The sequence below is a fragment of the Erythrolamprus reginae genome, chromosome 3 (genome assembly GCF_031021105.1).
Source record: "Erythrolamprus reginae isolate rEryReg1 chromosome 3, rEryReg1.hap1, whole genome shotgun sequence".
In the NCBI taxonomy this organism is placed as follows: Eukaryota; Metazoa; Chordata; class Lepidosauria; order Squamata; family Dipsadidae; genus Erythrolamprus; species Erythrolamprus reginae.
Window position 1 is genome coordinate 191,761,300 of NC_091952.1, and position 27,434 is coordinate 191,788,733.

The window sequence follows — 27,434 nt, forward strand, 5'->3', positions numbered from 1 at the left end:
ATTATTTTTATTATTATTAAAAAAAACTTTTGCATTTATCTGCTTTGTATTTCTGACATTTATATTTAGCATCAACGCATTGCTGTTTTCAATCACTTTAAGTTTAACTTTATATTTCAGCAGACTATATTAATCATGTAATGCTAGTAATAGGATACTACTACAAAATGAAGTGTACAATGATATGGTTTCTGCATAATAGGTTTCTTCAAGTGCTTCCAGCATCTTCAGAGGATGAAAAACTTTTGGCTGATGTCATATGTTTTTTAAACAAGTTTATGAAGAGACAGAAAAATATTTCAACATTTGAACACCTAAAATGGATCCTGGATGTAGTCCTGAAGCATGTAAGGCTTTTGAGTAACACCTGATTTCAACAAACTACGTTTTTTCATATACAGTGATACCTCATCTTATGAACTTAATTGGTTCCGGGACGAGGTTTGCAAGGTGAAAAGTTTGTAAGACGAAACAATGTTTCCCATAGGAATCAATGGAAAAGCGATTAATGCGTGCAAGCCCAAAACTCACCCCTTTTGCCAGCTGAAGCACCCGTTTTTGCGCTGCTGGGATTCCCCTGTGGCTCCCCTCCATGGGAAACCTCACCTCCAGACTTCCATGTTTTTGTGATGCTGCAGAGAAATCCCAGCAGGGGAATCCCAGCAGTGCAAAAACAGGTGCTTCGCTGGCAACGGAAGTCCGTAGGTGGGGTTTCTCAGCGAGGGGAGCCTCAGCGAAATTGCAGCATTGCAAAAACATGGAAGTCCTCGAAACCCCACCTCCGGACTTCCATGTTTTTCTGATACTGCGATTTCGCTGAGGCTCCCCTTGCTGGGAAACCCCACCTCCGGACTTCTGTTGCCAGCAAAGCGCCCATTTTTGCGCTGCTGGGATTCCCCTGCAGCATTGCAAAAACACGGAAGTCCGGAGGTGGGGTTTCCCATGGAGGGGAGCCTCAGGGGAATCCCAGCAGCGCAAAAACGTGCACTTCACTGGCAACAGAAGTCCGGAGGCGGGGCATCACAGTGGCGGCGGCTTGGGTTTGTAAGGTGAAAATAGTTTGGAAGAAGAGGCAAAAAAATCTTAAACCCCGGGTTTGTATGACGAGGGGTTTGTAAGACAAGGTATCACTGTACAGTGGTTGCTCGGCATTCAGCTGCTTTGAAAGTCATAGAATTTGGTACCCAACACATTTTGACACAAACATTTTGTTCCAATTCTCAACATTTGTTTGGTACTCAATGTAGACTTGTTGATATCATCTGCCTTGTGACTCACTACACTACTCACTACATTATTCCTCATGGGTGAAAAATTGTTTAGTATTCATCAGCTTAGGTAGTCATCACATTTCTTGTAACCAATTCACAGTTAGTACTAAGGTTCTTTTGTACTTATAGATCTATGTCATTACACTTAAAAGATTCTTTATCTATACTTACTATCTCTACTTACTATACTCACTATGTAGGTAGTAAGTATAATAAGGGATTGATTTTTTTCTTATTATTTTGGGATGGAGTAATCTGTATGGGAATTCTAATTTAGAAGATGACAATTTCTTCCCATAGAATGGTCTAAAATCCTGACTCTGCATACTGGAGTGAATTGGAGGAGGAATCCCCTCTAGCAGGGCCCTGATCTTCTGCAGAAAAAGAGACTTTGTCCCATTAGTCATTCATTTTAATAATGAGATTTTTATACGAGATAAAAATCCTACCATTATTAAAAATCCACTATTATTAAAAGTTATCTCATAAGATGCACAAGAACTTCCAGAACAAAAAGTACATGCATTATAAACAATCATGGTTTTTTTTCCAAATGAAAATGGATTTTAGATCAGGACAAATGTATACTTGCCATAGAATGACTATTGTGACAGAAAGTACACTTAAATATATTCACCAAAAGAAAACTATATTCAAAAACTCACTGAATCTGGTAGGTTGTATCTAAGGAGTTAGTGTCAATTAATAAACTATTTGGTAAATTTGTCTTGTATCTGCCAGGAAACGTTCACCATCTGCTTGCTTGAATTTTTATAGTTTACTGAATAACTGGTGATCTCCATTATGCAGCATGTTAATTCTGTATAAATTGATAAGAAAAAATATTCTTAAATAGCTTCTTTCAAGTATGATAAAACTTGTCAACTGTTAGCTTCAACCTGAGTTTTATGCTCTATTGGAGAATAGGTAGTGAAACATACGTTCTATACTGATGTTATGCCTTGATCTCCTGTGCAGAATCCAAAATCTCTATTAGATCTTGTGGTACAGCCAGAATCTCCGGCCCAAGATGAAGCTGATGAGCTAAAGACAGCTGTAAGGCAACAATTGCAGAAAGAATTGATTGCTTTCTTTAATACACTTCTACTCAGCTTCCTGTTTGTTACTGACAGGTATGGCATAAAATGAGATATCCAGCAATATAAATTGTTAGTATAATTATTTGATTCTTAAAGTGCAATGTCTGAGGTCCCAGGACCTAAAAGCTTAATTAGAACCTCAGGAGTCTTTCAGAAGTTTCCTTCTAGTTTCTTTTCAAGATTTATAGATTTTAAGAAGTTGTTTGCCTTTGTCCTAGGTCTGAATGGGAATGATTGCCCCAAAGTCATCCAGATAGCTTCTTACCTAAAGTATGATTAGAAATCATAATCTAGGCTGGTGCCTTAACCACTAGACCAGTGATGGCGAACCTATGGCATGGGTGCCACAGGTGGCACGCAGAGCCATATCTGCTGGCATGTGAGCCGTTGCCCTAGCTCAGCTCTAACGTGCATGTGTATGGTGGCCAGCTGATTTTTGGCTCATACAGAGGCTCTTTGACTTCCATAGAGCCTCTGAGGGAAGCCTTTGGAGCCTGGGGAGGGTAAAACACCAGCCTCCTGGACCCAACAGAAGTTGAGAAACAGGCTGTTTCCGGCCTCCAGAGGGCCCCTGGTGGGCAGGGGAAGCTGTTTTCATCCTCCCCAGGCATTGAATTATGGGTGTGGGCACTCGTGCCTGCGTGCTCTTCCAGCACCTGAGGAAAAGAAGTTTCGCCATCACTGCACTAGACCAGTGTTTTTCAACCAGTGTGCTGTGGCACACTACTGTGCCGCAAGACATGGTCAGGTGTGCCGTGAAGCTCAGAGAAAGAAAACAAGAGAAAGAGAAAGAAAGAAAGAAAGAGCAAGAGAGAGAGAAAGAAAACAAGAGAGAGAGAGAGAAAGAAAGCAAGAGAGAGAGAGAAAGAAAGAAAGAGAGAAAGAGAACAAGAGAGAAAGAAAGCAAGAGAGAGAGCAAGAGAAAGAAAGCAAGAGAGAGAGAGAGAGAGAAAGAGAGGGAGGGAAGGTGGGAGAGAGAAAGACATAGAAGGAAGTAGGGAGGGAGAGAGAAAGAGCAATAAAGAGGAAAGAAGAGAGAAAGAAAGAGGGATGGAGAGAGAAAAAAAGAGGGAGAGAGAGAGAGAAATAGAGCGAAAGGGAGGAAGAGAGAATTTTTTTGTCCAAACTTTTTTTAGCCCCCCCCCCCCCCCCTCAATGTGCCTCATGGTTTTGTAAATGTAAAAAATGTGCTCAAAAAAGGTTGCAAATCACTGCACTAGACTATGGGTGTCAAATTCGATTGCATCACATGATGTATCATGATATATCAAGACATTTTTGCCTTTGTGGAGCCGGGGTGGGCGTGGTCTGTACGTGACGCATACGGCCTGTGGGCCACCAGTTTGACACCTGTGCACTAGACCAAACTAACTCTCTAACACCCTATCTTATTATCATCTCTATTTTTTTACAGAAAAGATTTTGAACTTACTGGCTATTTCCGAACAGAACTAGCCTTGAAGCTTCTGCAGTATTTGCGAGTAACAGATGCCCCTCATTTCTATGGATTGCCTTCCTTGGAAAGGACATTAAATAGTATGGTCCACGTCACAGCACTGCCAGGCTGGAGTTCATACTCTGTCACAATGGAGCCATTCATGATTTGCAAGAAATACTTAACTGGCCTTCTTGAGGTAAATGTACAATGATTAAATTTTGTGTGATTGGGAAACAAAAAGAGTGGATTGACCCTGCTTTAAACAGAATGCTTGACACTCCAGCCAAGATTTCATCAGAGAGAATGAGAATAGGTTTCATTGTATCCTGTACAATTGGAAGTTTTTCTAAGGAGGCCCATCTATTTAATCCAGTGCTTCCCAACCTTGGCAACTTGAAGATATTTGGACTTCAACTCCCAGAATTCCCCAGCCAGCGCTGGCTGGGGAATTCTGGGAGTTGAAGTCCAAATATCTTCAAGTTGCCAAGGTTGGGAAACACTGATTTAATCTAATCTAATCTAATAATATCTAATCTAATATTCTAATTTATAATCTAATCTTTCTAGTCTAATAATAATAATAATAATAAAGTATTTAGTATAGCATTTTACTAGGTTCCTCATTAATAATTGTTGTATGTTTACACCTTTCATTACTGTGGGCTACAAATATGTGTCTATTGCTAATGTTTAAAAACAGTTATAATAGTTATCCTTCTGAAGGCGAATTTGCTAGAAAATAGTATATATTGAATTTTATTCATTTAGCTTCCATATTATTTGGTTAATTTCTTTTTTTTTTAAAGTCTAATCCTCAGCTTATTTCCTTTGTGAGTAATATTTTAACATAAAGCCCAGCAGAGTAGAATATTTTTAATTGTTATATGTAATTTAAATATTATATGTTCATCATTGTGTTAAAAAAATAAACTTAGCTGTCAAACGTCTAAGAGCAACTTTTTTGTAATTAGTAAGAAAAAGATCTTCCTACTAGACTGTAGTCTAAATGAGAGATGAGAAAAGAATGGAGCCTTACAATGTGACAAGGGCTTTTGAGCCTCTTTTAGGTTAATATACTTAATTGTGACAAAATGAGTAAGAGGGAGAATGAATTAGCCTGCCTCGACCATAATTCGTCTGATCAGATCCATTTCCTGCTTCACACCTGTTATCTATCCCTTAAAAATAACTGAACATTTTATTAAAGACATCCTATATCGCATCTAATTTTAGTTTATGCAGAGTTTAGAAAATGAACTAAATGATAGTTTAAATAAGCAGAATAAAATTCATCATACTCCAAATCTTTAGTCATACATTATGCAGGCATAAGTCTTTCAAAAGAAATATTATCTCTCACAGTTTATATACTCGGATATATTGCACAATAGCTGTCAGCTCTTCAGACCTTGATTAAAATTCTACAGGCTTTTAAACTCTTCCAGTTTTTGCATATCCCCAAAGTGACACAATTAATACATTTTTTTTTTTGCCTCTTACATCTGGCTAGTGTCCAGTAAGGACAAGAATAAATAATTGCTAAATGTATGCGTTGAAAGAGTCGAAGCTATTTCTGAATTCAGAAAGAACAGAATCTGCATGTAAACGAAGTTTCATTTCCCCAAGCAGCCTTCAAAACTGTTTCAGAGTTTAACTTGAAGGGTCGATAAGCTGATATTTGTGACAAAGTTGTGATGCCTTTGAACAGCATTGTAATTTTATTTTATTTTGCTTCTCTTTTCAGGTCATCTCATCTTTTTATGTTGAGTGTGGAAGCAATGCCATGTCTTTCATGGGAAAAGGAGTTACCAAGAGTGCTGTCCTTTGTTTGCTTCACTTGTCCCATGAAATGAGTATTCAGGCTCTGGATGAGGTATGAAAACAATAAGATAAATTTCTCTTTGATGAGTACATTGCTTAGTACAGGCTGTTTGGAACAACAAAGCCTGTTTGGAACAGGGCCATGCAAGTGGCGGGTCAGTGCCTGTGCGCATACAAGTTCCCCTCATACCAGCGATGGCCGCTCACACAAATGGATCTATGCAGGCAGGGAACTATCCCCCCCTCCCCAATTGGGCCACCAAGCAAGAAAGGTTGGGCAATGGGCACCACTGGCTTAGCATAACTTTTTTCGCACGAATGATGAATGCATGAATGTTTTATTTTTGGCTTATAAGAAGTGGAATTATTTAGTATTTAGAAACATAGAAATCTGACGGCAGAAAAAGACCTCGTGGTCCATCTAGTCTGCCCTTATACTATTTTCTGTATTTTATCTTAGGATGGATATATGTTTATCCCAGGCATGTTTAAATTCAGTTACTATGGATTTATCTACCACGTCTGCTGGAAGTTTGTTCCAAGGATCTACTACTCTTTCAGTAAAATAATATTTTCTCATGTTGCTCTTGATCTTTCCCCCAACTAACTTCAGATTGTGTTTTAATTTAAGTAGGATCATTGCCCTCACTACTGATGACTGGCTAAATGTATAGTAAAGTTTAAAATAATGTATCAAGGTTGTACAACTCGATTTTTAAAATTGATTCATTGGTAATCAATTGATTAGTTAGTAATTTTTAGGGTTTTTTTTCTTTTTCCCCTTTAGAGAATGACAAACATTTCCTAATGCATAACAGTTTATTGTAATTGTCCACTCTAGGCATTCAGTAGAGTAAAAGTCAACATGCCTATAACCTGAAATTTGACTACGCAACACCTGATCAGTTTGTTCATTTTACATACTTATATGCAAATTAAATTTTAGTTCTCTTGCTAGACACCCACTTCCATTTGCTTTGGTGCTATGTTATGATAGAGATGCAAGTATTCTCTAATTCTTGGGCCATACGTGGGCTCCATCTTATGTCAAATCTCCTCTATCAGTGATCAGTCAAGATCTGTAGTAAAAGTAATGTATTATTCCAGCCTTTTGATGATGGGAAGGAGAACTGAGTGCCAAAAACTGAGATGAATTGATATCTTCATTTGTTTTTTAAAGTCTGCTTTTGTTACATTAATATCTAACCACTGCTATATTTAAAGAAATGCGACTGAACTAAAAATAATGGTGTCCATAATTGTTGGGAGAAACTGAAAATAAGAACGTACCTAGAAATTAAGCTTTCTCCAGTAAAAAAAATTCCAGAAACCTTTTATATAAAACCTTTTTGTTCAATTTCTGTTTCTTCCACTGAATCACATAAGGACTCTTTTCCAACTAGACTAGATGAAGTAGAGTTAGTTACATTCCTATAAAAGATATAGACTTTATCTTTTATTTTATTTTCTATGTTCCTTAGGTTTTTAGCTATATATTCAGCTTAATTGAACCAACAATAACCTTTAAGAAAACTTTACTGTTAAATTAGCATAACCTTTTCATACATTTATAATGTCAAATATAACATGCAGTTTTGTAAGGGAAACGAAATGAGTTCATGGTTCTATTTTTACTTCCATTTTTCCTAACTTTACTAGATTATATGGTGACCTTTTTCCCTATGCTTTTAACTTTACAAAATATACTAGTATTCTTTTATTAGGTGTTCTATTTAAGCACTGGTTTAGGATATGCATTTTACTGACTCAAAAAGTTAATAGGTTTAAATGTTGGAAGATATATAAACAATTTGTAGTATATGTAAACTGAATTCAGAGAGAATCTGAAGATTGATTCTCTCGTTTTTAATAGAAATAATTTCCTTCTTAGGATTGGGTTTCACTCTGGTTCTTGCCATATGATACCAGTGAAGAACAAGGTCAATTTCGAGAAGGCTTAGCATGGCTTATTCCATTATGGGTAGATAGAGACCCCGAGGTTAGTAAAAAAAAAAATCACATCTTTTATAGAATATTTTTCCATTGTCATGGCCATAATAGTGCTGTTCTTCTAGTGAAAATATTATTTACCAACTTGGCTCCCAGGCTTGTAACTGTAGAGGTAGGAAATAATGATCTTAACAATTGTGTGGTTATTTCTTGATTCAGCATCGAGTGTGGAAAGAACTTTAGATTGTTTCGTCCTTGTGTTATTGTTTATCTGTACCACAACCACAGCATACAAAGAAGAAACTTTTTTTTGTTGCTTTGCAAACCCAAAGAACAAATGGATTCTTCCTAACCTTTCCTGGATATACAACATCAGATTAATGCTAATAGAGGCAGCATCTTTTTAAACAAAACTGATGCCAAACATTTTTCCTTGGAATTATTTTGTTCATAATCTTGATTTTATATGTATGCAATTTTTTTTCTTACCCTTTCATTGAATGTATATGAATGATTAACTAGCTGCTTTTTTCTGTCTTGAACTTTGGAAATACTAACTGAAATGGGAATTTGCTACATTTAAGGCTTCCCAATTAACAGAAGTTTTTCATCTTTTTGAAGAGACTTCAGAAATCATCTGCTTGTTCTTAAAACATTTAAATAACATTGTTTGCTCTGCCATAGACTTCAATCACTTGTGAGATACTTCTCTTTTTTTATTTGGGAGAGTTAGGGAAAGAATCAGAAGTCTGTAACATAGTCACCATTATGATCAAATTGTAAATTGTTCTTGCAATTGTCAGCTACTGGATAAATAAGGAAGGCAGATGTTTGTTCTGCGCAAAGATTAGCATACAAAATGGCCCAGCTTTTGAAAACAAGAACTAAAATTAGATATAAATTATTCCTTTGCACTGCCCTAATCTAACTTCTACTGCAGTTTAAGAGTTTTCATTGTTTTTTGTCTTGTATCCAGTGTTGATTAAAGAATGTGTGTGTGTGTGTGTCTACACACAAACTCCATTTCATTAAATGTGTGGATTGGACATCTGGGTTTTTTGATGTCCTCTTTTGATGTCCTCTTTTGTACTGAAAAAAATCACTCGAAACTTTTGAACAAGGAGGAGGAGAATGGGCACAGAGCCCCCCCAGTATTTGTGAATAAGTTGAATGAGAGGGAGAAAAAAGAGAAGGAGTAACTGAAGGAAAATAGTCATTATTGTAGCCAAATAATTACAGTAAATATAAAAGTCAAAGGACCTGGATGAAATAATCCTGACTTTCTGAAGTTATATTGTCCATTTATAAACTAAGATAGCGGTTGGAAGAATGCGACAGATTTTTTCTTGTCTGTCTGCATTGGTTGATATGAAAAGTGTGAATTACAGAAGAAAATCCTATCTTCTGATGAGTCATTACCTATTGTTGGAATAACCACCTTGCATGTTATTTCTATAGCACAGGGCATCCACTGTTGTAGTAGATGGGAAGTACATTTGTTCAACTTAAAAAGCATCTTTTAGAAATCTCCCATATGTGGGAATATATCATTGCTCCCAAGGAAAGAAAAACATACCTCCCTTTTTCTTGAATTGTTGTTTCCAAAAGCCCACACTGCTACCCTTTGCTTGCTTGGTTGAAATCCCACAGGGGGAAAAAAAGTGTTGACATGGTAAAGGATATGATAATTTGTTAAGGGCTCTTTTGTTCTTAGAATTCTTGGGGGCTGCATGGAAGAGGGATGGATATAGATTCAATTTAATAATACAAGTAGTCATAGTTAGTAGCAATAGCACTTAAGTTTATATACTACTTCACAGCAGTGTTCCCTCTAATTTTTTTTTGGGGGGGGCGGAAAAGTATAGTGTCTGAGCGGCAGTCCCTTTGGGACTGGGCGGCACAGAAATATTAAATAAATAAATAAATAAACAAACAAACAAACAAATAAATAAATAAATAAAAAACCCACCCTGTTTTGCCTCAGAAAATTTCAAAATAAAATACTGTACTGTGTGTCTATAACAGTGAGCTCATAATAGGGCAACTCTATCAATATCAAAATGCCACTTAAATAGTTGAGCTAGTTTCAAACTAGATTTTGATTTTCTTTCTCTCTTCCTTACTCCCATTCTTTTTCTTTCTCTTTTCCTTCCTCTCTTTTTTCTATCTGTTTCTCTCTCTTCCTCTCTCTCTCCTTCCCTCTCACTCTTTCCCTCTCGGCTTCTTGGCAGGTTTGAAAAACTCTGAGTTGATGATGATTTTTAAGTGAGCGATTGCTCACTGCTCAGCTTAGAGGGAACTATGCTTCACAGTGCTTTACAGCCTTCTCTAAGTTGTTTACAGAGTCAGCATATCACGCTCAACAATCTGGGTCTTAATTTTATCACCTCAGAAGGATGGAAGGCTAAGTCAACTTTGAGCCAGTAAGACCTGAACTGCCAAATAGCTGGCAGTCAGCAGAATTAGCCACCAATACTCATAATCATGGTAACTGGAATTTCAATTACAAAGCAGTATGGCCATGAATTGCAATGTTACATGATTACATCACTGAACAATGGCAAATTTGAAAGTGGTCCCGCTGCTTGAAAGCGGTCCCTTGTTCCAGCCCCATGGACTCAACCCAGAGAACTGGTGATAAGCGAAATCCGGACCCTGGGCTCAGGCTATTGCTGCCTAAAGCCAGGTCTGCTATAAATAAAGCTCCCCTCATCCAGGATCTTCTCCTGGAGGAGGAGGCAGACCTGACATGTGTGACTGAGACCTGGCTGGGCCCAGAGGGAGGAGTTCCTCTCTCTGAAATTTGCCTAGACGGGTTTCAGGTGTGGCACCAGCCGCGATCCCAGGGAAGGGGGGGAGGACTGGCAATTATAGCCAGAAAGACCATCAAACTGCATAGGCTCACTGCTACCAAGATTGCGGGTTGTGAGTCCCTTCTTATGAGGTTGGACCTAGGGGTACAGGTGGACTTGTCATGTACCTGCCTCCCAGCTGCGTGTCAACAGCCCTGCCTGCGTTACTCGAGGAGGTAGCCGGGCTGGCGGTTGAGTCCCCCAGACTTATTGTCTTGGAGGACTTTAATCTGCCATCGCTCGGTGAATCCTCTGGGGTTTTAAATATTATTAATTGGATCAAGTTATTTTATTATGTATTCTTTGTTTGTTGTGAGCCGCTCCGAGTCCATGGAGAGGAGCGGCATACAAATCCAATCAATCAATCAATCAATCAATCAATAAACTCAGTAGTTCCCATTGCTTATGTTAAGCAAGGACCTCATATCTGTGACTTAGGACTTCTTGCCATCTTCCAACAAGCAAAGACAGTGGGTAAGCCAGCAGGAATTCACAAGTCCAGTGTGGCTTGCAAGCAAGCCAGCAGGCAAATGACGGCTAAGGAGTATTAACAGGAACACAGGGAATGCAGTGACACTATGCAAGCATAGGAAGGGAAAGGGAATACTGTGGCATAGTAAGCATGCAGTGGAATACCTTTTGCGATGCTGCATGAGTGCAGGTTGAGGACGTATGTGTATATGATAATGATTGTGGGTAGAGGGGAGCTATGGCTGTGCAGCCATTATGGAATATGACATCCATAGCAGGATCTTCAGGAGGAAAAACAGGAAATTGTGGGAGCAAAATGCAACTTCTGCCATCTTGCCCTTTGACTTGCTTTGCAGTCTCCATTGATTGCCAACTTTGCAATTGTGGCTTTGGAACATTGCAACCCTCATAACGTGAGCGGCTTGCCAAGTGCCTAAATCATAATTGAATGGCTGTGGGGACTCTGCTGTGATGGAACTTCAAGGGCCAGTCATAAATATAGTAGTCCTTTACTTACAAGTGTAATTGAGCTTGGGATTACAGTCATAAATCATTATCATAAATCAAGGCACTATGCCATTGAACCCAATTTTTTTGACAAGTTTTGCAGCAGTTGTCCCAAAAGTACATTTTCAAGAGGCAACTGGAAAATCTTGAAAAAGCACCTTTGGAACAACCATGACCTGGATGGCTGAGATTCTTGATAGACATTTTGCACCAGTTGTTAAGCAAGCACCGTGGTCATTAAGGAAATCCCTAGTCATCAAGTAAATCTATTTGCCCCCATTTTTTTTACCAGAAACTGGAAGTAATTGCTGGAAAGTAGCCAAAAATAAATAAAAAATAAAAAAATTCTGATCACACTGACAAGGTCCCAAATATAATTACATGACTAAGGGAGGTTTGCAGTTGTGATAACTTCAAAATCAAGTTGCAAATCGTTGTTTGGGGCTTTGTTGTAACTTTGAACGTTCGTTAACTGAGGACTACTACTATTGCATCACACAGTTGGGTCCTATGTTAATATAATATATGCACAACTAACAGAAGGAGATCTTAAACAGCTTCTATTGAGAAATGTTAGAACAAGAAGGTTCTGTGTATTTTAAATGATTTATTGGGACGTAAACAAGCTTTCCCAATCTATTGAATTTAGTAAAACTCGTGAAATTTGTGTGCTCAGTTTTTTTTAAAAAAAATAATTTGATTTGATTTTTGAATTAAAGTAAAAGAAAGCGGAAAGAATTAAAAGGAAAGGAAAGCCAAAAGTGTAGAAAGAAAAAGAAATACAAAGAAGTGACTTCTGGCTTTCTTCTACAACAATTAGAAGTATAAATTTATGTTAAATTCTTACTCTAAATTTGCACCATAACTTTCATTCTTTCTATTATTTCTGTTCTTATTTCTATCATTTTTTTTAATCATCAGTTTCGTGTAAAAAGTCCTAAAGGGGTTTCCAATCAGCCTTAAAATTTAATCAGTCTTTTTTCTCATCAAAGCTGTCAATTAATGCCATGTCAGCTGCATTTACCATCCATTCTTCCATTGTACCATTCTAGTGTCAAATATTTCCGTTCTTATGCATATAAAAGTCTTGCTGTTGTTATACATAAACAAAGAATTCCAAGAAGAGTTCCATAATTTTTTTCCCAACTGTTTACTCATCAGTCCAAAAGGAATTCCTCTGTTTTCAATTGTATGTTAATATTTCAGCTCTTTTGACTTAATCTATGTACCATATTTAAATCTGTTTTTTTAGCTGTTTTACATGGCCACCAAGCATGATAAAAACTCCCTTCTTGTTCACATTCCCAACATACATTTGAGGTATCTGTACACATTTAAGATTATTTTTCTTCTGCCAAATACCGATTATACATCATTTAATAAAAAAAACCTCTTAAGATTATATGTTCAGCAAAGTTGATGATAGCTAATCATAGATTTGAAGGTGTTTGTTAGATAAAGTTGTATTTTTCTCTGTTTTACTTTCTAGTGCATAAGACTGTTAGATTCCGAAAAATATTTTTTGCTGTTTTAACCATACTGTGGGGGAAGAGAAAAGAGAAAAAAAAGAGATAAAATCAAATTTAATTTACCTATTTACCTATTTACCTATTTACCTATTTACTTACTTACTTACTTACTTACTTACTTACTTACTTACTTACTTACTTACTTACTTACTTACTTACTTACTTACTTATTAGATTTGTATGCCGCCCCTCTCCGTAGACTCGGGGCGGCTAACAACAATAATATATAACAATAATGATATTTTAAATTTGGATTTTTAAAAAAATCATTTGGGTGTAGGATAAAATGTTTTTCTTCATGCATATGTGCTGCTATAGTTTTGTAGGAAAATGATTAGTTTCTTATGTTTGAAAATATTTATCCTACGAGACTTTGTATGTGGAATTTGTATGATCCATTAATATCTAAAAGCATAGGTTTAATATTAGTAACTAGTTTGAAGCAAATAATTTAAAAATCACAGCATTTTATCAGTTCTTAATTTAAACAGTTATTTATAAATCAACAACATGCTGTATAAAATGAACTGAGAAGTTTAGTGGGAAGATGATTTTTAATACATAACACCCAGAGTTGTACTTTACAATAAGAAACCACACAAATATTTAAATAAATTTAATGTGATTTTTCCCTATTGCTATTAGGTAAAATTTACTTCACTTGCAATAGGATCAGCGCTTACCTCACTAGACATTGGCTGCTTCGCTTTAGCAGAAAGTTGCCGGAACATATCAGGAGGTTTATGGGGAACTGTGATTAACATCCTTCTGGATAAATCCGAATGCAGCATGGTGCGAAGAGAGGTTTGTAAATCCTACAACTGTAAAAATGAATTTTCAACTGATTATAACTTGGTACTTTCTTGGATTGAATCAAATGCCTACGTCATTTATCTAGAAGAGAATGGTCTGTGCACTTAGCTTTTGCCCATCTCCCTTTCTCTTCTGAAAAGATCTCCAAGAAACAGAGAACAATGAAAACAATTACAGCATGGAATTAAAAACAAAACTTTGAGAGTGGATTATTCTTATATGAATAGTGCTAGATCAGCTATACATAGGTAATCATTATTGAATTTTCTTGGAGCAATGTATCTTAATATAAATATATAAATAGGAGGAGAACCTGTGGTCTAGAGCAGTGATGGTGAACCTATGGCACGGGTGCCACAGATGGCATGCGGAGCCATATCTGGTGGCACGTGAGCAGTTGCCAACGTGCATGTGTGTGCCGGTCAGCTGATTTTTGGCTCGCACAGAGGCTCTGAGAGGGCATTTTTGGCTTCCAGAGAGCCTCCAGAGAGATGGTGCATGGCGTTTTTACCCTCCCCCAGCTCCACGGAAGCCTTCGGAGCCTGGGAAGGGCGAAACACGAGCCTACTGGGCCTACTGAGGACATTTCCTGCCTTCAGAGGACCTCTGGGTGAATGGGGGAAGCGGTTTTCGCCTTCCCCAGGTATTGAATTATGGTTGTGGGCACTCGCACATGTGTGATAGCACGCAGACACGTTCTTTCGGCACCCAAGGAAAAAAAAGGTTCGTCATCACTGGTCTAGAGCTTAAAGCTACTGCCTTACAGGCATACTCCCCAGATTCAAATTCCGGTAAGGTTATGGCTGGCTGATGAGAGCAAAATAGCTTGAAATAGATTTATACTAGTCCCCCTTCTTTTTCATTATCAGCAAAAATGTGATATTTTTTATAACTGACATGTTTGCCTTCCTCCAGTCCCAAGAAGCACTCTGCAGGCCTCCTAAGCCTCCTTGCAAAAGTAGCTGAAAAATTGGTCCATTTTGGGGGGGGAAACCTCACCACATGGTATGCAGACGGTTTGCGAAGCCTGCAGAGTGCTCCCTAGGGGCAGAGGAGGATTTAAAAAAATGTCTTACTTACCTCTTCAAAATCTTGGTTGCTCTTATACGCTGCTGTATCTTATAGTCCAAAAATACAGTGTGTGTGTGTGTGTGTGTGTGTGTGTGTGTGTGTGTATGTGTATGTATGACCCAGCCTCTGCCCAATGAATGTATATGGTGTGATAGTATGTGTGTGACTTTTTTATTTTAAATGTTTAGTTTTAAGAAATTTTTAAAGTTATTATCCTATTAATTGGTCTAGAATGTTTTATTTATTGCATTTTTTTTACTAAAATGTTGTAAGCCGCCCCGAGTCCATGGAGAGGGGCGGCATACAAGTCAAATAAATAAATAAATAAATAAATAAATAAATAAATAAATAAATAAATAAATAAATAAATGTGTGTATATGTCTGTATGAATATATGTGTGTGTGTATATGTATGTATGTATGTATGTACGTATGTATGTATGTATGCATGTATGCATGTATGTGAATAGGATATTTCTTATATTTTCCTATATCCAACACATTCCAATATATTTCTGAATCCAATAAGATCACAACATATTTTTTTTTATTTTTCCCAAGATCTATCTTACTTCTGTTGTTTATACAGCATTATATGCCTCTAGACAGGGCATCTATAGTTGATGGTCTGGGATTGCAATATCCCAAGAGAGAAATATAAAATAATGAAACCATTTTCCATAATAATTTTAAGGGATCTTTCTCTACAGTGTAAACCAACAAAGCTAGCCATTTTCAAAATGTAAGCAACATAAAGCAACTTTCAGACTGAACAATAACAATTAAAACATTAACATTTAAAAATAAATTTAATAATAGCTGAATTACAGATACAGTGATACCTTGTCTTACAAACTTAATTGGTTCCGGGACAAGGTTCTTAAGGTGAAACATTTGTAAGACAAAACAATTTATTTATTTATTTATTTATCAGATTTGTAGGCCGCCCCTCTCCGCAAACAATGTTTCCCATAGGAATCAATGGAAAAGCGATTAATGCGTGCAAGCCCAAAATTCACCCGTTTTTGCCAGCCAACGCATCCGTTTTTGCACTGCTGGGATTTCCCTGAGTTTCCCCTCCATAGGAAACCCCATCTCTGGACTTCTGTGTTTTTGCAATGCTGCAGGGGAATTCCAGCAGGGGAATCCCAGCATCGCAAAAACAAGTGCTTCACTGTCAATGGAAGTCCGGAGGTGGGGTTTCCCATGGAAAGGAGCCTCAGGGGAATCCCAGCAGCGCAAAAACGGGTGCTCCGCTGGCAACGGAAGTCCAGAGGTGGGGCATCCCAGCGGCAGTGGTGGGTTTGTAAGGTGAAAATAGTTTGTAAGAAGAGGCAAAAAAATCTTAAACCCCGGGGTTTGTATCTCGAAAAGTTTGTATGATGAGGCGTTTGTAAGATGAGGTATCACTGTGCTTTCATCTTTTTAAGCTGTTGATCTGTGTAAGAAATTGTTAAAAAAATTACACAGAAAGGAAATTTCCCATCTCTGCTTCAATTCTACTAAAGAATGCAAACTTTGATTTTTTAAAAAAAGAATAATCCACTGTATAACCGAAAGCTTAAAACACAAAAATTATTACGTATATTTTTCATTGCATTGATTCAGTACAAGCCTAGATTCTTTTAACTGCAGCCAGATGGCACTGTTGATGTTTTATTTTTCCCCCTTTGTAGGCTGCATTTATTCTTCAGAATCTTTTGGTTATCCCACTGCCCACTGAAGAGGCTAAAGACTCCAATTGGCAGGTGACTGGTTGACTTTATATGCAATTACTGTTCATCAATAGGATTACGCACAGCAATTTGTAATTTAGCATGAGTACAAGCTGTTTTAGATGTACCTAGATGTGAAAATATGCATAATTTATCTGGTTAATAGAGAAGCAAAGGGTTTTTTCTCCTAGTCTTGTTGACCCTCAAACAAAGCTTTCTATATTAGATGAAAACAAAAACGTGGTGGTTTTCAAGTCAAGCTAACCTAAAAAGTAGATTTAGAAAAGTCTTGAAAATAGACCCATCCTCGGTATTTTCATTTTAAAAAGGACATATATCTGAATTTCCCTGATGCATGTAATTTAATTGTAATTTACCATCATAGAAGCAGTGTCCTAAGGCCATAGGATTATGTGCATTTTTCCATATAAGGTCAAAGATACAAGTGGCAAATCCACCATCACATTTCTTCTTCCTTGCTATCAAACTGCTGGATTCAATTTGTTTTATGTATTTTACGTTATAATATTTGTCTTTCCACAGTGGTTCAGAATTAATTTATAGGTTGATTTATAATTAATTTATAGGCCTAAAGCAGAGGTGGGGGACTATGGCCCTTTTACAGTATTTGAAGTTCAATTCCCAGAATTCCTGATACACATGACTGGATCTAGTCAAATGAAATGTATCAGTGTGGATGAGATAATGCTACCTAAGTACTGTTTTCTTGTAGTTGGGGAGAATTTATGAAACAAAATGTAACACCACTTTTTACAGCTGCCTTTGGAATGCCTGGTACTATTGATATAATATGATGGTACCATATTATCCCTGTCTCTGTTCTCCTTGAAGTTAAACTTAGAAAAGGAGAACTATTAATAAGCAGGTATATTTTTATTTTTTTCAATGATTTTCTTAGAAATTATATGATACAGGTGTAACTTATACAACTATATCATTAACAAAATAGATACATTAAAGAAAAATAAATTAAAAATAAGGTGCAGAAGAGAATGAACAGAAGTAAAAGGTAAAAACAAAAATTAAACAATGCTCCCCTTCTTCCCCCAAAAGTATAATCAACATACCTACTTACCGCTAGCTTTTAAAATCAAACATCCCTTCATTCCATAACTTTCCCCACTATCTATAAACCCATCTTTGAAGCCTCATCCCTCACTATTTAAACAACAGAAGTCCAGCAGGGGTTATCAGAAATGATAACATGAGTATCATAAATTATCTGTTGCACCCAGATTGAAACCATCCTTTCTCTTTAAATAAATCCCATCTCTTTTGAAAAAATAAATTCAATCCCACTCAAAAATAATTAAGTATTGCCAGAAATAGCCATCATAATCCAGTCCTAATCAAGAAGCTATTCAACTTTCCCCCAAATAATCTTTTAACCTTAGTCAAATAAATTAATTTTATATACGTACTTTCTGTGGACAGTCTTTTAAAATGTTCAAAGAAAGTTCTAGCATCTGTCTTCTCATACGCTCCTCCTCTCTGTGTTCTGTTCTTCATTTTTATCAAGCCTTCTTTGTACTTCCAATATAGCAACCCCAGCAAACCCTTCTTGTAAATTTAATATAAGGGAATAATCGAAAACAATTTATTATTGGTTTCTCTTTTTCAATTTTGAATAATCATCTTTCATTTGTATTTCCATTGTTTCCATCTCTTACAAACTGATTTTTAATTCCATCTTTAAATCAATCTCAGTTTTATTCAGTGGAGCTTAATAACAGTAGCACTTAGACTTATATACTTCTTCATAGTGCTTTAACAGCTCTCTCTAAGCTGTATACAGAGTCAGCATATTGCCCACAACAATCTAGGTCCTCATTTAAGCCACCTTGGAAGGATGGAAGGCTCAATCAACCTTGAGCTGGTGAGATTTGAACTGCTGAATTGCAGCTAGCAGTCAGATAAAGTAGCCTGCAGTACTGCACTCTAACCACTGTGTCACTTCAGCTCTTAATCCTCTGCAATTACACCAGCACTGCTCATTTATTATTATTTATTTATTTATTTTGTCAAGCATGTATATGAATATAGACAAAGTATAAATGTTAATATGACTATATAAAAGTACAAGCATGGTCTTGAGTACATGGTATTTTTACAAAATACATGGAACAGGGACGGTATGCACGCTAGAGCATTTATGCATACCCCTTACAGACCTCTTAGGAATGGGGTGAGGTCAACAGTAGACAATTTGAGGTTAAAGTTTTGGGGGTTTGGGGAAGAAACTACAAAGTCCGGTAATGTATTCCAGGGATTGAATACTCTATTGCTGAAGTCGAATTTTATGCAATCAAGTTTGGAGTGGTTTACATTAAATTTGTATCTATTGCGAGATCGTGTATTGGTGTGCTTGGAGCTGAAGTTGTTGTTGACAGATAGGACATTGTAGAATATAATTTTGTGTGCTGCACTTAGGTCAGATTGAAGGCGGCATAGTTCTAAATTTTCTAGGCCCAAAATTTCAACTCTAGTGTCATAAGATAATCTGTTGCGAAAGGAGGAGTGTAGTGATGTCCAGAAATATCTCAATTTGTTGATTGACATTTGAAGTTGCCATTTATTTGACCATTTTGATACATAGTCAAGGTCTTTTTGAAGGGTAGTAGTGTTGTTGGTGGTGTTGAATAGTTTTACATCATCTGCGAAGAGGACTCAGCTGCTTTTATATTATCACAAAGTTATTTTATGTAAAGAATAAAGAGAGTTGATCCTAAAATGCTGCCTTGGGTAACACAGCTGTTAACAGGTACAGGATTTGATAAAGTGTTATGTATTTTGAACACTTTTGCTTGTTTGACAGGAGCACAGTAATCCATTTGTGCAAGGATCCAGAATGCCATAAAGTTTAATTTTTAGAAGTAATTTGCTGTGTACCACTGAGTCAAAGGCTTTGCAGAAGTCTTTACTTACTCTTTCTTACTCTTCCAGTAAGAAAATGTTATAATGGTCTTCGGCATACAGCCAGTGAATAGGATTTGCCAATCAAAAGATGAGAGGTCAATTTTTATGTGATCATAGTTGGCTTTTTTGAAATTGTACCTGGGCATCCTGTCATTATGATGATTTTTGTAAGGGTGTATTTTGAATCTACCATGCTGTGATCACTGTTGGAAAAGGCTTCTTTTATTTGTAATCCATAAATTGAATTTGAACTGTTGCAGAAGATGACATCAAGGCAGTTGTTGAGTCTAGTGTCGTTGGTTACTAGTTGATCCAGTCTCAGATAAATTACAGCATTGGTCAAGGTTGTGTGTATAGACTCAGTTGTGCATTCGTGAAGGGACCATTTAATAAGAGGTAAAATCAAGTCACTAAGAAAGATGAAAGGGTATGGGCCAGAGGCTGCCCACATTAGAAGTGAGTTTAACTTGTTTGCATATTCGATGTCATAGTCTGGGGCTCTATAACATAGTAGAAACCGCAACATGGTGATTAAAGATAGCTCACATATGATGGTCTCAGGAAGAGCCAGTCCATGTGTAACTTGGATGTAAAAAATAGAAACACTACCTCCTCTTTGGAGTTCTTGATCAGATTGGTAAACTTGATCCAGTGGCTGCTTCAGCAAGCCAATCTAGCACTTTGGAGCTCATCAGCAAACTGCTCTGAGCCTTGTGGTACTTCACTGCAGTTCTTTTGAGGTTGGGATGCTGTGATCACCTTAGCCAGTCATCTTGTGGATTTCTCACCCTCAGCTGGCCTTGGTTATACTTTGCAGCCACCTTAGCATTTCTCCAGCTATTCCTGGCTCCACCTGGTTGGATGCTTTCTTCTCTTTTTGGGGATGGGATTTGCTGGTCCTAGCCCTTAGATGTTTATTTTTTAATCTAGGAGCCAATTTGTGTTTGTTACCTTCTTTTGGTAGCTTCTACCCTATCTGTAACATTAGGATTTTTTAATGTCTTTCCCCTACATTTAGTCTCAGTTTTAGTCTTCAGTTAAATAAGTCAAAAACTTCATGTTACCATTAGTGAAATGGCATTTCTTTTAAAGTAGACTTCTGGTTTCCTCTAATGTCTAATCTTCAAAGTTTTTTGAATGACTACAGATTATAAACAGAATATTTTATTCCCCAAGGGAGAGAATCCTTTCAATCAACGCCCAAATTTTAAATCTATCTCTGCCCCTAATCTGTTTGAAACTTTCCAAAGCCAAAAATAATTATCCTCTTGTTGTATAGTCCAGAAAATACAGATCTTTATACTTATAGTTAAACTGCTTTTTTAAAGGATTGAAAGACACACACCCAGAAATTTTCATAAAATTTGCCAGTCTGAAGGTTCTTTATTTTTTTAAAAAGCCAATAAATTAAAAAATGAATAAAGTTCAAGGTGATTAAGAGACAAGCTAGTTGAATTTAAAGCCCATATAGGCAATATTATTGGCTGTAAACACAATGTAATGTTGTGAGTCCCAGCTGATAGCAGGCCTACTATGAAAACACAGTTTATTAACCCTGCCATCCGCTCATACAAAAAAAAAACAGCTAAAGGGAATACATATGAGTGATCAGATTACCTCTTTTTAACTCCAGAGAGATTTCAGCTGCCGTGTTCCTCAAATTGGGCATTTTCTTTTATCACTGTCTGGAAATTTAAGCTTGCATTCTTCAGTCCTTCAAAAATCATTAATATTCTTACTTCCCTCCTTGCTGGAACTCTATAAACAGACTAGAATTGCCTTTGTTGGCAGTGGGAGACTGTCTTTTTGGTTTAGTAATAAAAGTTATAGGCCAGAAAACCTTTTTCACAGTTAAAGGAACAAAGGAATCTCCATGACAGCAAGACTCACTACTTGGGCTGATGTTTGGCTCTGTTACCCTCAAAGGTAATGGCATCAAAGAGAGACATGTGAAAGCAGGCACTGACAGAAACGTGATGTTTTTCAAACAGTTGTTTGCAAAATTAATTTTAAAACAACTTAATACAGCTACTCGGAGGGCATGCAGATGAAAATGGAATTCCTGCTTTGGGGAACAGTGCCAACCCAGATTAGTAATAGACAGCTTGGCAAGATGCCTATTTGAGGCTTGTCAGTGTGAAGCTGTTATCTTAATGCTTTTTAGTATGCCTATGATTAACTTTTTAAATATTTCATGGATGCTTAAGAACTCTCTTTCAATAGTAAATCTGTGCTTTTTAAATAAATCTTATTAGATTGGACCCAGTGAGTGTTGGTGTGTTGGTGTGAGAGCAAGTAGCAGTAATTAGCATATGCTGGTGGAAACGCGAGTTGAAAAATTCATAAAAGGTGTAATAAGCCATTCTAGCCATTCTTCCTTTCTCCTCAGCAAAATTGAAGGGGAAAGAGAGAGAGGAGAGAATGAATGTACAGTGTTCCCTCGATTTTTGCGGGTTCGAACTTCGCGAATAGCCTATACCACGGTTTTTCAAAAAATATTAATTAAAAAATACTTTGCGGTTTTTTTCCTATACCACGGTTTTTCCCACCCAATAACATCATATGTCATCGCCAAACTAATAATTTTTGCAAATAAATAATTATGTTTATAAATATCAGGATCACTAAGTGTCTTATTCAATGGTGAGTACCAGTAATAATGGTGAGTAAATGGTTGTTAAGGGAATGGGAAATGGTAATTTAGGGGTTTAAAGTGTTAAGGGAGGGCTTGTGGTACTGTCCATAGCCAAAAATTGTGTATTTACTGCCCCATCTATACTTTGCGGAAATTCGACTTTTGCGGATGGTCTCGGAACGCATCCCCCGTGGAAATCGAGGGAACACTGTACATGTACATATATACTGTATATATGTATATATATATTTTTAAGAGAACTGCCTATTGCATCAGCAGACTGTGTGTATCCAACAGAGTCGAAATAGATTGGGAATAGTAATTAGTTCAAGTTTCTCGAATCACTGGTGGAAGAATAGAATTCAGCATCAAAAGGAGAAGTACACATCAGAGTTGGCAGAGCCACTGCTTTTCTTTCAATTGTTAATGTGGTGCCTCATTTCACTGAAAATGAAGATGCAGATCTTGCAGGCACTGTCCTGCTGGTCTTGCTCAAATCTTACAGATTTGAGACATGGACATGCTTAAATGCAGGCGTGATGGTTTCCTAATGTGACACCAACAACATCCTTTGGAATCTCCCTCCAAAACTGTCTGAAGATTCTTTAAGAATGAGATTCTATAAATAACCTACAAGAGAGGTTGAAATACAAACATGCAGATTAAGATGGTTTGGACATGTATGCAGAATGGAAGAACTTTCACAGGCTATACTGTGAAAAATGTAATCCACACAGCAGTAAAGGGCAGCCATGCACAGCGCTATTGGAACGCTTGGAAGGGGAGTGCGGGGGTGGGCACACGTGCATCCACCCTTCAATTTCCTGCACATGTGCAGAGTCATGGGCCGAAGCCATCCCTCCCCGGAGCCACCAGCGGAAAAAAGGAAAGGGTTTCTTCCTGCTGGCAGCTCCCAGCTGGGATGGACCGCTGCTGCGCAGGACCCAGCCCCATGGTTGGCTGCATCAGCAAAGACCTGCCCGGGAGCTGACCGAAGGAAGAAATCTAGCCGAGGCACCTCTGCCGATGCAGCCAGCTGGCAGCCACGGGGTTGGTTCCTGCGCAGTGGCGATGGTCCATCCCACCCGGGAGCCACTAGAAGGAAGAAATCCTGCAGGAAGGAAAGGATATTTCCCGCTGGAAGCTCCACAATGGGAAAACATGCAGGATGGACACCGCCGATGCCGTGCAGGACCCAGGCCTGCGGCTGGCTGCATCGGCAAAGGTGCCCCGGTTAGTCCCAAATTTCTTCCTTCTGGCAGCTCCCAGGCAGGACTAAATGGGGCGCCTTTGCCGATGCAACCAGCCAGCAGCCACGGGGCTGGGTCCTGCACGCAGCTTCATTTCTGCCGGTGGAATAGTGTTCCACGCCATCTCTTTTGCAGCTCAACCCTGCACACAGGGAAAGTTTCAGTGAATAGCACCAACAAAAAAAAGACCAAAGCAAATTGATGATGGGCTGAAAAAAACTTAAGACTAAACTTAAATGATACAAAATAAGCTTCCCACAATGGGAAAACATGCAAAACCAATGTAATAGCAACATACTGATTCTGAGGTTAACATTGTCCTGATGCTCACTAAAGAAATGAAAATCAAACCTAAAATTTGTGATGGCTAATTTACAACGTAAAGGATATATTGATACTCTAGTCCAGTGATGGCGAACCTTTTTTCCTTTGGGTGCTGAAAGTGCGTGTGCACATACTATCACACCTAGGTGAGTGCCTGGAGAGGGTGAAAATTACCTCCCCTGCACATACACACACACCGCCAGAGGCCATCTGTAGGCAAGAAATAGCCTATTTCCCAACTTCTGGTGGGCCCAGTAGGCCATTTCCCCCCCTCCTCAGCTTCAGAGGCCTTCCGGAAGCCAAAACTGCCCTCCCAGAGCCTCCGTGTGAGCTGAAAATCAGCTGGCCAATGCTCACATGCGTACTGGTGCTGAGCTAGGGCCACAGCTCGCATGCCAGCAGATATGGCTCTGTGTGCCACCTGTGGCACCCGTGCCATAGATTCACCATCACTGGTCTAGACTTTATGACTGATAGCATAAGAATGAATTTGGCAAATCTTTAGAACAGATTTCCATTGATTGAATGAAAGACGTCAGTGTTGTCTGCCAATTTTGTATTGGGATTAACATAATTTTAGAGGCCACTGAGAAGATGGTGTAAAGATTAATATAATTTTAGGTGCTGGTGTAAAGAGGCTTCACCAGGCTTTAGGTTGACTCACCCTTCCATCCTTCCGAGGTGGGTAAAATGAGCCCCTGATTGTTGGGGACAAGATGCTAACTCTGTAACACACTCTACATGGGGCTACCCTTGAAAAGCATTCAGAGACTACAACTGATCCAGAATGCAGCTGTGCGAGCTGTTGTGGGTGCACCAAGGTACACCCACATCACATCACCGGACCAGAATATCTCCGTGACCGCCTTCTGCCGCACGAATCCCAGCGACCAGTTAGGTCCCACAGAGTTGGCCTTCTCCGTGTCCCGTCAACCAAACAATGTTGTCTGGCGGGACCCAGGGAAAGGGCCTTCTCTGTGTTGGCCCTGACCCTCTGGAACCAGCTCCCCTGGAGATTAGGATCGCCCCCACCCTCCTTGCCTTTCGTAAACTCCTAAAAAACCCACCTCTGCCATCAGGCATGGGGGAATTGAGACATTTCCCCCAGGCCTATAAAGTTTATGTATGGTATGCTTGTGTGTATGTCTTTTTTAAATAATGGGTTTTTAGATATTTTTAAGTATTAGATTTGTTATTGTACACTGTTTTTATTATTGCTGAGGGCCGCCCCGAGTCTACGGAGAGGGGCGGCATACAAATCTAATTAATAATAATAATAATAATAATAATCAACATTCTGTGAGCTGCACGGGCTCCCAGTTGGTCTCCAGGTGTGATTCAAGGTGTTGATTATCACCTATAAAGCCCTACATGGCATAGGGCCAGGCTATTTTCGGGACCACCTCTGCCTCATAGCTCCCAGCGATCGATAAGGACCTACAGGGTTGGCCTTCTCCATGTCCTGTCAGCCAGACAGTGTCAGCTGGTGGAGCCGTGGGGGAGGGCCTTCTCTGTGGCAGCTCGGGCTCCCTGCAACCAGCTGCCCCCTGAGGTCTGTGTTGCCCCCACCTTACTGGCCTTCCGGAAGGCCCTGAAGACCTTGCTTTGCCTGGGCCGGCCGCTGATATACCGTCTTGATACAGCCATTTAGGATATGAATGTTTTTAATGAGTTTTAAATTATTTTATATTTTTTTATATGTTATATGCTGCCCAGAGTCTGGAAGGAGTTGGTTGGCCTATAACTAACTAAGAAACAAATAAGCAGCTTAGCCAGGGCAGTAAAGCACTGTGAAGCACTATATAATTTTAAATGCTATTGCTCTACTATTGCTACTTAAAACAGAGACAACTCTAACAATCTATATTAAACATGTTAGAGTTACAACTGAAATCGCATAGGATTTTCTCAAATTAGGGTAAAAGAGCTGAAAAATGAGCCCCAGCCATATTTTTTTTTCATTTCAGTTCTTTTAAAAGATAAAAAAAATAAAAAAAATAAATTAGATGTTGACTATCCTGAAGCAACCAACTTGAGGTTCCCACCCAGAGTTCTGATATCTGACTTATTTTTAAGCTATTCTGTAATGTAAGAAACTTTATAGAATTCTAGGATGCTGTAATCATTTCATTTTGTACTAATATATTTTGCAGCACTATGTTCACTGTGTCAGACATACACAGTCAATCCCAAATTTGCTGAAGTCTTCAATTGCAATTAAGAAGCATTCACCTAGCAATTAAATTTGCTATTTCAAATACTATTAATGTACTATTCACCTGGAAAGATGTTGATAGAACATCTGAGTTTTTAAACAAATGGTAGTGTAGGATGATTTTGCAAAAAGCCAATGGTAGTGTAGGATGATTTTGCAAAAAGCCAATTAAGCATGTTTTTGTGACTGAGTCTGACATTAAACAATTCCTCTCAAGGTATCATCACTTTTCAAAGGATGCACCAAATTCTGTAAAAGTTACAATTGTAACTTTTCAAATAGGGAGTCAATTGTTTGCATCCAATTTCATTCAGAACTAAATATAATCCAATCCAAATGGGACACCCATTTCACAGTTTTTCAGAATCATGTAAGGAGCCCACAATGGGAGACTCTATGGTGGTTTGGGGAGGGCAAGACACAAATTACATGCAAGGAGTCCATGGCTCATGGTTTTAATGCAATGACTATTTAAATTATATACAGTGATCCCTCGAGTATCGCGAGGGTTACGTTCCAAGACCCCTCGCGATACTCGATTTTTCGCGATATAGTGGTGCGGAAGTAAAAACACCATCTGCCCATGCGCACCCTTTTTCCATGGCCGCGCATGCGCAGATGGTGGAGTTTGCGTGGGCGGCGGGAAAGACCCAGGGAAGGTTTCTTCGGCCACCCAGCAGCTGATCTGCTCGGCAGCGCCGCAGCAGCGAGGAGCCGAAGATCGGGGTTTCCCCGCCGCCCACGCAAAGGGGAAACCCCGATCTTCGGCTCCTCGCTGCTGCCGCGCTGCCGAGCAGATCAGCTGCTGGGCGGCCGAAGAAACCTTCCCTGGGTCTTCCCCGCCGCCCACGCAAAGGGGAAACCCCGATCTTCGGCTCCTCGCTGCTGCCCGCCCGCCGCTCGCCCACCCGCCCGCCGCCCGCCACTCGAGAGCAAGAGGGGGAGAGATAGAGAAAGAGAGAGAAGGAAAGAAAGAGATGAGAGAGGGAGGAAGAGAGTGTGAGAGAGGAAGAAGCAAGATAGAGAAAGAGAGAGAGAAAGAAAGATGAGAAAGGAAGAGAGTGACGTCATCGGGTGGGAAAAATCGCGATATAGCGTTTCGCGAAGATCGAGATCGCAAAAATCGAGGGATCACTGTACCTTATTTGTTTGTTTGTTTATTTATTTATTTATTTATTCCAATACATAATACACATTGAAGAGAATAGATATGTAATAATATAACTAAAGAAACGAATAAAAAAAAAGATATAAAAGTATAGGTGAACAAATTTGAAAGGAAGAAAAGATAAATGAGATAAGGAGAGACAATTGGACAGGGGACGGAAGGCACACTGGTGCACTTATGCACGCCCCTTCCTGACCTCTAAGGAACCTGGAGAAGTCAATCCTGGATACTCTAAGGGAAAAATGTTGGGGGCTAGGGGTTGACACTACTGAGTCAGGTAATGGGTTCCATGCTTCGATAACTCGATTGCTGAAGTCATATTTTTTACAGTCAAATTTGGAGTGGTCAATATTAAGTTTGAATATGT

At 38.6% G+C, this 27,434-nt stretch overlaps 1 protein-coding gene across 4 annotated transcripts in view; it reads left to right on the top strand.

Moving 5' to 3' along the window:
- Positions 1–27,434, top strand: part of RTTN (rotatin) — a 126,306-nt gene that overhangs the window by 48,821 nt on the left and 50,051 nt on the right. For 2 of the 4 annotated variants that reach the window (XM_070747457.1, XM_070747459.1), the window contains exons 26-32: positions 203–347; positions 2,250–2,404; positions 3,786–4,005; positions 5,554–5,682; positions 7,522–7,629; positions 13,585–13,743; positions 16,500–16,571. In XM_070747457.1, coding sequence (XP_070603558.1) covers positions 203–347; positions 2,250–2,404; positions 3,786–4,005; positions 5,554–5,682; positions 7,522–7,629; positions 13,585–13,743; positions 16,500–16,571 — 988 coding nt within the window. The remainder of the gene's footprint in view (positions 1–202; positions 348–2,249; positions 2,405–3,785; positions 4,006–5,553; positions 5,683–7,521; positions 7,630–13,584; positions 13,744–16,499; positions 16,572–27,434) is intronic. The other 2 variants (XM_070747460.1, XM_070747461.1) reach the window with 1 other exon arrangement.